The 16,746-nt window shown below is 44.3% G+C and overlaps 1 protein-coding gene across 1 annotated transcript; it reads right to left on the bottom strand.

The window, feature by feature from the left end:
- Positions 1-2,005: 2,005 nt before the first annotated feature.
- Positions 2,006-15,086, bottom strand: C1QTNF12 (C1q and TNF related 12). Its single transcript, XM_066334163.1, has 9 exons — positions 14,937-15,086; positions 12,341-12,457; positions 10,870-10,981; positions 10,217-10,239; positions 8,530-8,682; positions 7,046-7,154; positions 5,841-5,931; positions 2,931-3,009; positions 2,006-2,177 (listed from the first exon to the last, which is right to left on the bottom strand). The coding sequence occupies exons 1-9, from the start codon at positions 15,084-15,086 to the stop codon at positions 2,079-2,081; spliced, it is 933 nt and encodes a 310-aa protein (XP_066190260.1). The 3' UTR covers positions 2,006-2,078.
- Between the last annotated feature and the right edge of the window lie 1,660 nt (positions 15,087-16,746).

Genomic DNA, 16,746 nt, shown 5'->3' on the forward strand with positions numbered 1-16,746 from the left:
GAGGAGGAATCCATGGAATGGTTCCATGTGTTTGGGGTGGAGAGGAGGAGAGTTTGGGATTCCAGGATTTGGGGAAGAGCTCAGGATTCCAGGATCTGAGGGAGAATTTGGGATTTGAGGACAAATTCAGGATTCCTGGTTTGAAGGAGATTTGGGGATTCCAGGGTTTGAGGGATCTTGAGTTTGAGGAGGAGTTCAGGATTCCCACATTTGGGGAAGAATTTGGGATTTCAGGATTTCGGGAAGAGCTCAGGATTCCAGGATTCATGGGAGAATTCGGGATTCTTGGGTTTCATGGAGAGTTTGGGATTCGAGGGAGAGTTTGGGATTCCTGGTTTGAAGATTTTGGGATTCCAGGATTTGATGGAGAGTTCAGGATTTGGGGAAGAGTTTGGGATCCCGGTTCTGAGGAAGAGCTCAGGATTCCAAGATTCCAGGATTTAAAGGAGAATTTGGGATTCCAGGATTTAAGGGAGATTTCGGGAATCGAGGGAGAGTTCAGGATTTAAGGGAGACTTCAGAATTCCAGGATTTGGGGAAAAATTTGGGATTCTTGGGTCTGAGGATGAGTTCAGGATTTGAGGGAGAGTGAATAAATAAACCGAGAAAGAAATGGAGAAATAAACAGAGAAAAGGGTGAAATAAATTAAAAAAGGCAGTGAAAAAAAAAAAATAAACCGAGAAAAGAATAAAATAAATAAAACCAGCCACAAAGAAATAAACTGGGGAAACAGGGAATAAATAAAAAAGAAGAGGAGAAATAAACAGGGAAAAGAGCAAATAAATAAATGAATAAATGAAAAAGAAGAAGAGAAATAAACTGGGGAAAGAGTAAATAAATAAATGAATAAATGAAAAAGAAGAGGAGAAATAAACTGGGAAAAGAGTAAATAAATAAAACCAACAGTGAAGGAATAAACAGGGTAAAGAATAAATAAATAAATGAAAAAGAAGAGAAATAAACTGGGCAAAGAGTAAATAAATAAAGAGTGAATAAATAAAGCAGTGAAATCCCAGTTCCTTTGTTCCAACGGGAATTTCGGGGATAAATAATCGGATTTTTTTGGTGGTTTCATCGGCTGCCGCTCCAGGGGAGTTCACAGGAGGCAGGAAAAACCAGGAATATTCTCCTGATTCAACAAAACCAGCCCCAGAGTCACGGGGAGCTTTTCCAGGAGCTGAAATTCCAGGAGAACTCCAAAAACCCCTTTATTTTCCACCCAAAAATCCATTAAAAATTCCCTGGATTTTGTTGGCAGCGCTTTGAGGCTCCATTTTGGGCCTTTTCCCCCTTTTATTTGTGAGGTTTTTCCACAAAAAAAATCCTCAATTCAGGTGAAATCCATAAAATTTTGGGAGTTTGAGGGAAGGAAAAGCTGCAGAGGGGATTTAAATGAGGAAAGGGGATTTAATCCCAAGGGGTTTTTCCAGGAAAGAAATGCCACAGAATGTCAAAATCCAATATTTTCCTGGTCAAACAGATCCAATCCTGAACCTGGGAGAGGATTTAAACCATTTCTAAACCTCATGGGATAAAAAAAACAGGATTTTTTTTTGGCTGGGAAATCCTTGTCCCTTCTCTCCCCACACACACACAAAACAAACCAAAAAAAGAGTCACGGATTTATTTTTATTTCCCATCTCAATCCTTCATTTCCAAACCCAAAAATCCATCAAAAAAAAAAAACCCAAAACCCAAAAAAAAACCCAAACCAAAGCAACCCCCCCCCCCAAAAAAAGCCTCAAAACCAAAACCCCGTGCTGGTTACAAGTGCTACAGTGAAAATAAAATAAAATAAAAAAATTATCAAATTACACCATTGGACCCCCAAAATCTCAGCGTGCTGCCCCGTGAGCATCCGGTGAGGCACAAATTAAATATCCCAAGTGCTTTTTTTAAATTTTTTTTTAAATTTTTTTTTTCATTTTTCAGAAGGATAATCCCGACCAGAACCTGCCAAAGCAGCAGCAGCAAAGCCGAGGGAAGATTTCAAACGGCTGCGGGTCAAAGTGAAGGTGAGGAGAGGGAATTTTGGGGGTTTTTTTCAGTCCAAAAAGCAGAATTTGGGGGATTTCTGCTAGGCTCCCATCAGCATTCCCATGAAATCCGAGCCGCTCTGGATGGTGACCGGAGCCCCCGAGCTGTTGTCCACGAAGATGGAGGTGTACTGCCCGGCCTGAGGGGACATTTGGGGGGAAAAATGGGAATTTTTGACACGTTCCGAAAGGGAAAAATGGGGAAAAAATGTCATTTGGGCAGAGGGAATTGGGCTGGATCCGTGTTTGGGTGGGGCTGGGAACCAGGAGGAGTTTGGGGCTGTTTTTATCAAAGCTTTTATCAAAGCCTTTATCTAATCATTTATCTAATCATTTATCGAATCTTTTCTCAAATCCTTAATAGAATCCTTAATCAAATCCCTTATCAAACCTTTAATCAAATCCTTTATCAAAGCCTTTATCAAATATTTAATCAAAGCTTTTATCAAAGCCTTTATCTAATCATTTATCTAATCATTTATCCAATCTTTTATCAAATCCCACAAAAAATCCTTAACCAAATATTTTATCAAAGGCTTCATCAAATCCTTAATCAAATATTTTATCGAATCTTTTCTCAAATCCTTTGGCAAATCCTTTATCAAATGTTTAATCGAATCCTTTATCAAACCTTTTACCGAATTTTTTATCAATTCCTTTATCAAATCCTTTATAAAATCTTTTCTCAAATCCTTTGTCAAATCCTTTATCAAATCCCTTATCAAATATTTTATCAAATCCTTTATCAAACTATATATAAAATCCTTTAAATCTAAACCCCAAAAAATTTCCCAAACCCTCCCTGACCTCTGGGACAATTCCGTGTCCTGCCGGGAGATTTGGGGCCGAAATTCCCGATTTTGGGGCCGAAATTCCCGATTTTGGGGCCTCACCTGCAGCTGCAGCAGCCCCTGGACGTAAACGGTGAAGATTTTGCTGTTGCTCTCCAGCCCAGCGATGACTTCCAGGGACCTGAAAGGAGAAATGAGCAGCTGGAACCCCTCAGGACACCCCCGGGGATTCCAGGAAGGATTTTCCTGGGAATCTCCTTGGAAATCGCAGCGGTTGGATCCAAAAAAGGTGAATTTGGGGCTGGAATTTTGGTGTTTGCGAAGGGTTTAAAGGCAGGTTGGGGCAGGTTGGGGTGGTGGAAGGTGGCCCATGGGAATGGGGAGATCTTTAAGGGTCATTCCATAAATCCATAAATCCATAAATCCATAATTCCATTATTCCATTATTCTATGATTCCATTATTCCACACTTCAATAATTCCATAATTCCAGGATTCCACAATTCATAATTCCAAGTTTCCACGATTCCATCATTCCATAACTCCATAATTCATAGTTCCATAATTCCATGGCTCTATGATTCCATAATTCAATATTCCATTATTCAATAATTCCATAATTCCTGATGCCACAATTCCATAATTCTGTAATTCCACAATTAATATTTCCATGATTCCATAATTCAATTATTCCATCATTCCACGTATCCATAATTCCATTATTTCAAAATTCCACAATTCATAATCCCATAATCCATAATTTAATTATTCCATTATTCCATAATTCTAAAATTCCATAATTCTATAATTTTACCATTCCAAAATTCAATAATTCTATCATTCAACAATTCCATCATTCATAATTCCATCATTCAATCATTCAATCATTCCACAATTCCATAATTCAACAATTCCATTATCCCATAATTCAATAATTCATAATTCAATAATTCCATTTTTGGGGGAGAGGAATTTGAGGGTTTGGGGGTTTTTTGGGGGGGAGGATTTTGAGTTTTTTGGGATTTTTTGGGGGGAGGATTTTGAATTTTTGGGGTTTTGGGGGGAGGATTTTGATGTTTGGGGTTTTTTTTTTGAGGGGGGAGGATTTTGAGATCAGCAATAGAACACAAGCAAAACCAATTCAACAATAAAAAAACAACAATAATAATAAATCAATAACAATAATAATAACAATTCCATAATTGTGCCGCGGCTCAAAATCCAGGCAGAGCTTTGTCTCACCCCCTCCCGGGTCATTTTTTTTGGATCGAGGAGAGCCGGAATTCCCAATCCCCAAACCAAACCCAACTCCTCCCTGTCGGATCCGGGATTTTGGGACACCCACAACCAGCTGAGCCCAGTCAAACCCAGCTCCAAACTCCCAGCGCCCGCCCCAAATTATTCCTCCCTCCCCGCCCAAAGTTGTTTTTCCTCCTTTTCCCAATTAAACCAACCCCTTTCCACCTTCTCATTTCTTTTCCTTTCTTTTCCTGCGAGTTCCGACGTGTTGTTTTTTTTCCCGGAGAAATGAGGATTTGGAGGTTTTTGGCACCGCCTGAGCCGGGGCTTTGTCACGTCCTGCCCCGATCCCGCGGGCACTCCGAGTTTCCAGAGCTCATCCCAAAGCCCTGAGGGCTTTTTCCAGCCCCGTGGATGGATGGATGGATGGATGGATGGATGGATGGATGGATGGATGGATGGATGGAGCTGGTGGGTGGGTGATGAAATTCCACAGGAAATTCCGCAGGGAGTGTGTCCGGGCAGGCTCCTGACGGAGGTTTTGCCGTGCCAGCCACGTTCTGCTGCTGCTGGGGTGTGGCCAGAATCCATCCTGATCACTGAAATCCATCCTGATTGATCTCCTGGCACTGGGATCTATCCCAAATCCATCCTGATTGCTCTGGGATGTGGCCAGAATCCATCCTGATCACTGAAATCCATCCTGATTGATCTCCTGGCATTTGGATCTATCCCAAATCTGTCCTGATCGCTCTGGGATGTGGCCAGAATCCATCCTGATCATTTAAATCCGTCCTGATTGCTCTGGGATCCATCCCAAATCCATCCTGATCATTTAAACTCATCCTGATCTCTCTGGGATGTGGCCAGAATCCATCCTGATCATTTAAATCCATCCTGATCACTCTGGGATCCATCTCAAATCCATCATGATCATTTAAATTCATCCTGATCACTCAAATCCATCCTGATCACTCTGGGATCTCTCCCAAATGCATCCTGATTGCTCTGGGATATGGCCAGAATCGATCCTGATCACTGAAATCCATCCTGATTGATCTCCTGGCATTTGGATCTATCCCAAATCCATCCTGATCATTCAAATCCGTCCTGATCACTCTGGGATGTGTCCTAAATCCATCCTGGTCACTTTGGGATGTATCCAAAATCCATCCTGATCATTTAAATTCATCCTGATCATTCAATTCTCTTCTGATCACTCTGGGATCTCTCCCAAATCTATTCTGATTGATCTGAGATCTGTCCCAAATCCATCCTGATCACTCAAACCCATCCTGATCCCTCTGGGATCTGTCCCAAATCCATCCTGACCGCTCAATTATCAGTAATTATTTGGTAATTATTTCTCACTCTAACTCCCAGCAATTTGGGTGCAGGATGTTTTATTTCGGTGATTCATTACCGTCAGTAATAATTCATTTCTCATGTTTCACAACGATCCCATAGAAACAACAGGAACTTGGATGCATTCTTTCCTATTCAGGCAATTAAACATTCCCATTAAATAATTAATTACGGATAATGTTTCATAATTTTCCCTATAAACAACACTAATTTTTAGGCAATCGACGCTCAGAAGCTTTAAAACTCAGAATTAAAAGAAGCCTGAGGGCCGCTCTGCAGAGCAACTCTAGAGGAATTTATGACCAAAAAAACCCACTTTTGGTGAATTTTATCTCCCAAAGCTGGCTGAAATACGGGGAAACTCGGAAAATTGGAAGAGGATTGTCTCCAAAGCCCTGGGGTGACTCACGTGTGTCTGTGGCACAGGGACTCGATGCAGATCAACACCCTCACCGTGTCCCTGGCCCGCAGCTGCCCTCTGCTCTTCAGCTCGCTGTGGTCTGCCAAAAAGAGCAGGAAAACCATCAGAATTCCCCCCAAAAATATAATCCTGGGATCCGGGCTCCAGAGGGGCCCCAGCAGCCTGGGCCCGGTGGGGTTTGGGGCTGTGGAAGGTGCCAGAAGGTTCCTCCACATCCCGTGGGGACAAAGGTGATGGATCTGAGGTGGATCCATCAGTGATGGAATCTCTGGGATAATGGATTTACAAAGGGGATCTGAGGTGGATCCATCAGTGACAGAACCTCTGGTCCCGGTGCCATATCCGTGTTTTCCTTGGATGCACGGGGTGCTCCAGGGGGATCAGGGTCCCAGGGGAATCAGGGTTCCAGGGGTTCTCCAGGGGGCTCAGGGGGTTCTCCAGGGGGTTCCAGGGGTTCTCAGGGAGTTCTCAGGTGGTCCCAGGAGGTTCTCCAGGAGGTGCCCCAGGGGGTTCTCCAGGAAGCTCAGGGTCCAAAGGGGTTCCAGGGGGTTCCAGGGGGCTCAGGAGGTTCCCCAGGAGGTTCTCCAGGGGGTTCTCCAGGGGGCTCAGGATCCAAGGGGGTTCCAGGGGGTTCCAGGGGTTCTCCAGGGGGGTCCCAGGAGGTTCTCCAGGAGGTTCCCTAGGGGGTTCTCCAGGGAGCTCCAGGGGTTCTCCAGGGGGGTCCCAGGAGGTTCTCCAGGAGGTTCCCTAGGGGGTTCTCCAGGGAGCTCAGGAGGTTCCCCAGGGGTTCCAGGGGTTCTCAGGAGATCCCAGGAGGTTATCCAGGAGGTTCCCCAGGGGTTCCAGGGGGCTCAGGGGGTTCCGGCGGTTCCCCAGGGGGTTCCCCAGGGGTTCTCAGGGGGTTCTCCAGGGGGGTTAAGGGGGTTCCAGGGGGTTCCCAGGGGGATCAGGGTTCCAGGGGGTTCTCCAGGGAGCTCAGGGTCCAAGGGGGTTCCAGGGGGCTCGGGGAGTTCCAGGGGTTCCCCAGGGGGTTCTCCAGGGGGATCAGGGTCCCAGGGGGTTCCAGGGGCTTCCCCAAGGGTGCCCCAGGGGTTCTAGGGGGTTCTCCAGGGGGTTCCAGGGGGTTCTCCAGGGGGTTCCAGGGGGTTCCAGGGGGTTCCCGGGGGTTCCCGGGGTCCCAGGGCAGCGCTCACCGATGTGGACGTTGGCTGAGAACTGGTAGATGCCGCCCACGGGGGCGGTGAAGCGGCCGGAGAGCAGGTCCAGCCCCGAGCCCCGCAGGAAGGCGCCCTTGGCCAGGGGCTGTGGGGAGAACGCCCGGGGTGACCCCAAATCCGGGCTGGGGTGACCCCAAATACATCCCGGGGTGACCCCAAACACAGCCCAGGGTGACCCTAAATACAGCCCCGGGGTGACCCCAAATCCGGGCTGGGGTGACCCCAAATATGGCCTGGGGTGACCCTAAATACAGCCCGGGGTGACCCTAAATACAGCCCCGGGGTGACCCCAAATCCGGCCCGGGGTGACCCCAAATCTGGGCTGGGGTGAGCCCAAATACAGCCCTGGGGTGACCCCAAATCCATCTCTGCACTGATCCCAAACCCCACTCTGATCCCAAACCCCCACTCTGGTCCCAAATCCCCGCTCTGATCCCAAACCCCTGCTCTGATCCCAAACCCCCGCTCTGATCCCAAATCCCGCTCTGATCCCAAATCCCTGCCCTGATCCCAAACCCCTGCCCTGATCCCAAACCCCTGCCCTGATCCCAAACCCCTGCTCTGATCCCAAATCCCTGCTCTGATCCCAAACCCCTGCTCTGATCCCAAACCCCCACTCTGATCCCAAACCCCTGCTCTGATCCCAAACCCCCGCTCTGATCCCAAACCCCGCTCTGATCCCAAACCCCCGCTCTGATCCCAAACCCCCGCTCTGATCCCAAATCCCTGCTCTGATCCCAAACCCCCGCTCTGATCCCAAATCCCGCTCTGATCCCAAATCCCTGCCCTGATCCCAAACCCCCACTCTGATCCCAAACCCCTGCCCTGATCCCAAACCCCTGCTCTGATCCCAAATCCCTGCTCTGATCCCAAACCCCTGCTCTGATCCCAAACCCCCGCTCTGATCCCAAATCCCTGCCCTGATCCCAAATCCCTGCTCTGATCCCAAACCCCGCTCTGATCCCAAACCCCGCTCTGATCCCAAACCCCGCTCTGATCCCAAATCCCTGCTTTGACCCCAAATCCCGCTCTGATCCCAAACCCCTGAGCCTCTCCCGGCTCCACATTCCCCTTTTCCCGAGGCACAATCCCGATCCAGCCGTGTCCCGTCCCGAGCCTCCCACTGCAGCTCCGAGCCAGGAAAATCCGGGAAGGATTTGGGCACCTGAGGCTTGGGAAGCAGCAGCCCACGCTGCTGGGACGCCTTAATTAGTCTCATTTTCCCTGCTAATTAACGAGGCAGCAGCTCTCCCTCCAGCCCTGCCCACGCCACGGGGCTGGATCCCAAAAATTCGGGAAAAAATCCAGGAATACACCACCAAATCCTTCCCTTTGGCCATTTCCCCAGGGATTTTCATCCTGGGGGGAATCTCTGGGATGAGCCAGGGATCCTCAAGGAGCCGAGGGAAGAGCTGGAGATGCTCCAAACCCTTCCTGGGATGACTCCTGGAATTCCTCACCGACTGGAAGTTCTGCAGCTCCACCAGGGTCTTCTTGTCCGCCACCACGTGGGACTTGAGTTTGCAGTGGAAAGCTTCTTCCACGGGGCGCTGGGCTGGGAATTCCTGCAGGGACAGCAGGGGCACGGCGCTGGGCTGGGCCAGGGAGGATCGCTGCTCCATGGCTTCTGGGGGAAAAAATTAAATAAAATAAATAAAATTAAATTTAACCCCTGATTTATGTGAATTTATGTGAATTTATATGAATTTATGTGAATGGAAGCTCCTGCAGGGACAGCGGGGGCACGGCGCTGGGCTGGGCCAGGGAGGCTCGCTACTCCATGGCTTCTGGGGGAAAAAATTAAATAAAATAAATAAAATTAAATTTAACCCCTGATTTATGTGATTTACGTGAATTTATGTGAATTTATATGAATTTATGTGAATGGAAGCTCCTGCAGGGACAGCAGGGGCACGGCGCTGGGCTGGGCCAGGGAGGATCGCTGCTCCATGGCTTCTGGGGGGAAAATTAAATAAAATAAATAAAATGAAATTTAACCGTGATTTATGTGAATTTATATGAATTAATGTGAATGGAAGCTCCTGCAGGGACAGCAGCAGTGGGCTGGAATGGCCAGGGAGGCTCGGTGCTCCATGGCTTCTGGGGGAAAAAATAAAATAAAATAAAATAAAATAAAATAAAATAAAATAAAATAAAATAAAATTTAACCCCTGATTTATGTGAATTTATATGAATTTGTGTGAATTTATATGAATTTATGTGAATGGAAGCTCCTGCAGGGACAGCAGGGGCACGGCGCTGGGCTGGGCCAGGGAGGCTCGCTGCTCCATGGCTTCTGGGGGAAATAAATTAAATAGAATAAATAAAATTAAATTTAACCCCTGATTTATGTGAATTTATATGAATTTGTGTGAATTTATGTGAATTAATGTGAATGGAAGCTCCTGCAGGGACAGCAGCAGTGGGCTGGGCCAGGGAGGCTCGGTGCTCCATGGCTTCTGGGGGAAAAATTAAATAAAATAAATAAAATGAAATTTAACCGTGATTTATGTGAATTACGTGAATTTATGTGAATTTATGTGAATTTATGTGAATTTATGTGAATGGAAGTTCCTGCAGGGACAGCAGCAGAGGGCTGGAATGGCCAGGGAGGCTCAGTGCTCCATGGCTTCTGGGGGAAAAGGGGAATAAAATAAAATAAAATAAAATAAAATAAAATAAAATAAAATAAAATAAAATAAAATAAAATAAAATTTAACCCTGATTTATGTGAATTTATATGAATTTGTGTGAATTTATATGAATTTATGTGAATGGAGGCTCCTGCAGGGACAGCAGGGGCACGGCGCTGGGCTGGGCCAGGGAGGATCGCTGCTCCATGGCTTCTGGGGAATAAATTAAATAGAATAAATAAAATTAAATTTAACCCCTGATTTGTGTGAATTTATATGAATTTGTGTGAATTTATGTGAATTTATATGAATTTATGTGAATGGAAGCTCCTGCAGGGACAGCAGGGGCACGGCGCTGGGCTGGGCCAGGGAGGATCGCTGCTCCATGGCTTCTGGGGAAATAAATTAAATAAAATAAATAAAATTAAATTTAACCGTGATTTGTGTGAATTTATATGAATTTATGTGAATGGAGGCTCCTGCAGGGACAGCAGCAGTGGGATGGAATGGCCACGGAGGCTCGGTGCTCCATGGCTTCTGGGGGAAAAAAAAAAAAAAAAAAAAAAAAAAAAAAAAAAAAAAAAAAATAAAATAAAATAAAATTTAACCCTGGTTTATGTGAATTTATATGAATTTATGTGAATGGAAGCTCCTGCAGGGACAGCAGAGGGCTGGGCTGGGCTGGGACAGGGAGGATCGCTGCTCCATGGCTTCTGGGGGGAAAGGGGAATAAAATAAAATAAAATAAAATAAAATAAAATAAAATAAAATTAATTAAAATAAAATAAAAGTAAAATAAAATAAAATAAAATAAAATAAGAGAAATTAAAATAAAATAAAATAAAATAAAAATAAAATAAAATAAAAATAAAATAAAATAAAATAAAATAAAATAAAATAAAATAAAGAAAATCTTTATGTAAGGGTCTGGCCCATGGAACCATTCCCGTGTAGTTGGAATTCTGCACTTGGACATTCAATTCCAGCCCAGCAGCCCCAAGGGGGGAAAAAACCATTTCTGTTTGATTTCTTTGATTTGTCCTGGTGCCTCACCAAAACAAAGCTCTTCCAATCTTCAATAAATATAATTTTTGTGAGGAATCTTTAATTTTTTTAACTTTTTTTTTTTTTTTTTTTTTTTTTTTTTTTTTTTTTTTTTTTATTTACCTTTTAAGATCTCCTTGAACTCCTGCAGAAGAATTTCCCTGGTGATTTCAGCCCCGGGAGCTCCTGGAGGTCCTTGAGGTCCAGGAGGTCCTGGAGGTCCAACCAGACCTCGCTGAAAGAACCAAAAAAAATAAAGAAAAAATAATAATAAAAAAAAAAAAATCAGGATTAAACCCAGAGAAATGACAGAAAATCCTACAGGGGGAAATAAAAAAAAAAAAAAAAAATTCCTGTGTCCTCAAATTAACCTCGTGGAGCAAAAATAATTAAAAACCCTCCAAGATTGTCCAAGCAGCAAAGTGCCGCATGAGCGAGCGGCTCTCGGCTCGTTAATCCGAAATAAATCGTTTGTCTGCACCTCGATTAATTTGTCCTTTGGGATGGGGAGGCCTCAGGTTTGATCTTTGATGTTTTTTCGTGTTCTGTGGTGCCCAGGGGACAGCTCTGAGCTCACAGTCAGTGTCACTCAGCTCTGCACACGGCGGGGACACAAAACAAACCCTTTTCCTGCCGGGAACCACAACTGGGACAAGATTTCAGCTCAGGAATTCACAACCTGCGGCTGCAATTGGACAATTAAAGCACAAAATGTAAATGGATCAAAACTTATAAAAGTGTAAGAGACCTGCCACTGATTGTCCATTTTGTGACCATTTTTTGGGCCCATTTTGGGTCCAATTTAGGTCCATTTTTTGACTATTTTTGGGCCCATTTTAGGTGCATTTTTTTGCCCATTTTGTGCCTATTTTGGATCTATTTTGTGCCCATTTGGGGTCCATTTTTTTTGCCAATTTTGTGACCATTTTTTGGGCCCATTTTATGACTATTTTTTGTCCATTTTGTGACCATTTTGAGTCCATTTTGGGTCCATTTTGTGCCCATTTTTTGTGCCCATTTTGTGCCCATTTTGGGTCCATTTTGTGCCCATTTTGGGTCCATTTTGTGACCATTTTTTTCCAGCCCATTTTGGGTCCATTTTTTGCCCATTTTGTGCCCATTTTGAGTCCATTTTTTGCCCATTTTGTGCCCATTTTGAGTCCATTTTTTGCCCATTTTGTGCCCATTTTGAGTCCATTTTTTGCCCATTTTGGGTCCACCTTGGGTCTAACCCTGGCCAGCCTCTTCTCCTGCCCAAGCTCTATCCTAAAAGCCTTTTAATCAATAAATCAATCCTTTATTTTCTTCCCTCTGTCCAGCCTGTTCCAGCTCAGCCTCATCAACACTTTCCCTTTATTTTTTAGAAGAAAAAACCCCATGAATTTCATTTTAACCGAGCTGAAAAACAACCTCCAAAAAAAAAACCCCAGGCCTAATCCAAGAGCAGCTGATTCCAAATTCCCACGCTCAAACTCCTCCAAAAATGAAGAAATTAAATTGAAAAAAAAAAAATTAAAAAAACAAGAAATTTATCACTCTCCAGGCTGGGAAAAGGACGAGCAGCAGGAAGGGAAAAAAACACCAAAAATCTCACCAATTTCTTGTCTTTCCCTTTGCATCTCCTCTTGGAATGGTTCCCGTCGTCCGGACGGTGCACGAAGGAGATCCAGGTCCTGCGGGGGTCTGTGATCCTGGGATCTGCCTCCAGCAGCTGAGGGGACACCAGGGACAGGCTTGAGGGGCCTCAGGGGATCCAAAAACCCAGCCCAGGATCATTTTGAGCCTTTTTAACCCAAGAGCTCAAAAAGTCCCACAAAGGTCTCTGATAATCCTCTGAAATTCCATGGAAAACCCACCCAAGGTGCTCAGAGGATCCAAAAAAACCCAGCCCAGGATCATCCTGCTCCTTTTTGGGAGGGCACTGAGGGGTCAGGAAGAGCCAAGAGCTCTGAAATCCCTCAAAGGGCTTTTTGTCCTCTGACAATCCTCTGGAATTCCATGGAAAACCCACCCAAGGTGCTCAGAAAATCCAAAAAAACCCAGCCCAGGATCATTTTGAGCCTTTTTAATCCAAGAGCTCAAAAAGTCCCTCAAAGGTCTTTCTGATAATCCTCTGGAATTCCATGGAAAATTCACCCAGATATTCAGAGGATCCAAAAAAACCCAGCCCAGGATCATTTTGAGCCTTTTTGGGGGATATTTGAGGGATCAGGAAGAGCCAAGAGATCTGAAAATCCCTCAAAGGTCTTTCTGATAATCCTCTGAAATTCCATGGAAAATTCATCCAGATATTCAGAGGATCCAAAAAACCCCAGCCCAGGATCATTTTGAGCCTTTTTAACCCAAGAACTCAAAAAGTCCCTCAAAGGTCTTTCTGATAATCCTCTGGAATTCCATGGAAAACCCACCCAGATATTCAGGGGATGTTAAAAATCCCAGGATTTGGGTTTTTTGGGGGGGAATTTCATGGAGCAGAAGGGTTTTAGAGCCCCAAACCTGAACTAATTACTCCAAAATTCTGTGTGGTCACAGAACCCCGCAGCACATCCCAAAAAATCAGCAGGAAAAATGGATTTTTCAATGAGAAATTAACAAAAAATGAGATTTTATGGGAATTTTGGGGGGTTTTTTTGGGGAATGTTTTGGGTTTTAGAGCCCCAAACCTGAACAAAATACTCCAAAATTCCGTGTGGCCGCAGAACTCCGCAGCACATCCCAAAAAATCAGCAGGAAAAAAATGGACTTTTTAATGAGGAATTGATGGAAAACGGGAGTTTTATGGGGATTTTTCCTTTTTAATGGGAATTTTGGTGGATCAGAAAGGTTTTACAGCCCCAAACCTGCCCAACCTGAACCAATGACCGCGAATATTCCCGGTGGCAGCCCAATTGTTCCCGAATTTGTCGGGAATTTTTGGCATTCCCGGCTCGTCCCTCGGTCGCCGTGGCAACTGCCATCCCCGATGGCGCTGATCAAAGGGCGGCCCCGAGGTCACCGCCAGGGGACAAATTTGTGTCACCGGGGTTGGGAATCTGTTCCCTCCTCACCGCCCTGACCGAGCCCCGGCCCAAAACCGGGATGGGAAATCCCAAAAAACTGCTCAGAATTCCTCAAAATCTGATCTGAAATCTCCAAAATCTGATCGGAAATCTCAAAATCGGATCGGAAATCCCAAATCCTGATCTTAAATACCCAAAACCTGATTTGAAATCCCCCAAATTTGCTCTGAAATCCCCAAAACTGCACTGAAATCCCAAAATCTCCTCTGAATTCCCAAAACTGCTCTGAAATCCCCAAATCTGATCTGAATTCCCAAAAGCTGATCTTAAATACCCAAAATTTGCTCTAAAATCCCCAAACCTGCTCTGAAATCCCCAAAATCTGATCGGAAATCCCAAATCCTGATCTTAAATACCCAAAATCTGATCTTAAATACCTCAAACCTGATCTGAAATATCAAAAATTTGCTTTGAAATCCCAGAAACTGCACTGAAATCCCAAAATCTGATCTGAATTCCCAAAATCTGATCTTAAATACCAAAAATTTGCTCTGAAATCCCAAAATTCGCTCTAAAATCCCCAAACCTGCTCTGAAATCCCCAAAATCTGATCTGAAATCCCAAAATCTGATCTGAATTCCCAAAAGCTGCTCAGAATTCCTCAAAACCTGCTCTGAAATCCCCAAAACTGGCCCTGAATTCCCAAACCCCTCTGCTATTCCCAAAAAATCCCCCCCAAATATCCATCCCAAAGGATTCCAAACCACTGGAAGTTCTCAGCTATTCCCAATCTGGGGAAAATCTCCAAAATTACCCCAAAACCCCAAATTAATTCCCCATTTCCGCCTGGAAAATGCAGGAAAATCCCCAAATTAACCCCAAAATATCCAAATTAATTCCTCATTTCCACCTGGAAAAGGCAGGGAAATCCCATCCCAGCTCTTCCCAACCTGAGAAAAACTTCAAAATTAACCCAAAACCACAAATTAATTCCGATTTCCACCTGGAAAAAGCAGTGAAATCCCAAAAATTACCCCAAACAATCCAAATTAATTCCGATTTCCGCCTGGAAAACGCAGGAAAATCCCAAAAATTACCCCAAAAACCCAAATTAATTCCGATTTCCGCCTGGAAAACCCAGGGAAATCCCATCCCAGGCCGGGGTAAATTCAGGACTCACTCAGGACCCACCTTGGGCTGCTCCTGGCTGTTGGCCAGGGACGTGTTCAGGGGCTCGGGGGGCTCCTTCCTGCCCTTCCTGTCCCTCCTGGCCGCTGTCACCGCCGGGGGACACAGCTGGGGACACAACAGCCACAGCAGCAGCCACAGGCCGCGCCCCATCGTGGGGAGAGGGGATAAAAAATCAAATTTGTGTCCGAAAAAATCTGGATTTATTAGGGTGGGGTCAAGGAGTCCGGTGGGAAATCCTCAAGGATCAAAAAAAAATCAGATTTGTGTCCTAAAAAAATCTGGATTTATTAGGGTGGGGTCAAGGAACCAGGTGGGAAATTCTCAAGGATCAAAAAAAAAATTGGATTTGTGTCCTAAAAAAATCCAAATTTATTAGGCCAGGATCAAGGGGCCAGGTGGGAAATCCTCGAGGATCAAAAAAACTGGATTTGTGTCCCAAAAAAATCTGAATTTATTAGGTCAGGATCAAGGAGAGAGGGGTAAAAATGGTTCAGGACAGAGAAAAAATGGATTTGTGTCCTAAAAATATCTGGATTTATTAGGGTGGGGTCAAGGAACCAGGTGGGAAATGGTTCAGGGTCAAAAAAATGGGACCCCCCAAAAAAATCCGAATTTATTAGGTCAGGATCAAGGAGAGAGGGGTAAAAATGGTTCAGGACCGAGATAAAATGGATTTGTGTCCAAAATAAATGTGAATTAACGTGGTCGGGATCAAGGAGCCAGGTGGGAAATCCTCAAGGATCAAAAAAATGGATTTGTGTCCTAAAAAAACCAAAAAAATGGTTCAGGACCGAGAAAAAAATGGATTTGTGTAAAAAAAAAAAAAAAAAAAGTCTGAATTAACCAAGTCAGGATCAAGGAGCCAGGTGGGAAATCCTCAAGGATTAAAAAAATCAATTTGTGCCCTAAAAAATCTGGATTTATTAGGGTGAGGTCAAGGAGTCCGGTGGGAAATCCTCAAGGATCAAAAAAACTGGATTTGTGTCCCAAAAAATCCAAATTTATTAGGCCAGGATCAACGGGCCAGGTGGGAAATCCTCAAGGATTTAAAAAAATCAGATTTGTGTCCAAAAAAATCTGAATTTATTAAATCAGGCTCAAGGAGTTCAGTGGGAAATGGTTCAGGACAAAAAAAAAAAATTGGATTTCTGTTCCAAAAAAATCAAAATCTATTAGGCCAGGATCAAGGAGTCCAGTCAGAAATCCTCAAGGATTAAAAAAAAATTGGATTTTTGTCCTAAAAAAACCTGAATTTATCAGGTGGGGCTCAAGGAATCCGGTGTGAAATCCTTAAGGACCAAATAAAACCCCCCAAATCCGAATTAAATAAGTGAAGATCAAGATCAAGGTGTGAAATACTCTGGAAGTGAAGGAAAATCGGATTCGTGTCCAAAAAGCCCCAATTTATCAGGGTGGGATCAAGGAGTCGGGTGGGAAATGCTTCAGGACTGAGAAAAATCCGATTTTTTTCCAAAAAAAAATCCCAATTTATCAAGTCAGGATCGAGGAGTCCGGTGTGAAATGGTTTGGGAGCAAACGAAAACCAGAATTAATCTGAATTAATCTGAATTAATCCCAATTAACGTGGTCAGGATCAAGATGTAAAATCCTTTCAGGATGAAATAAAAATCAGATTTGTGTCCAAAGAATCCAAATTTATTAGGTCAGGGTCAAGGAGTCGGGTGTGAAATGGTTCAGGAGCAAAAAAAAAATCGGATTATTTTGTCCAAAAAAAATTCCCAAATGAACCAGGTCAGGGTCAAGGAGCCGGGTGTGAAATCCTCCAGGAGCAAGAAAATAAAAAATAAAA

This window comes from Sylvia atricapilla, chromosome 22 (genome assembly GCF_009819655.1).
Source record: "Sylvia atricapilla isolate bSylAtr1 chromosome 22, bSylAtr1.pri, whole genome shotgun sequence".
Lineage (NCBI taxonomy): Eukaryota > Metazoa > Chordata > Aves > Passeriformes > Sylviidae > Sylvia > Sylvia atricapilla.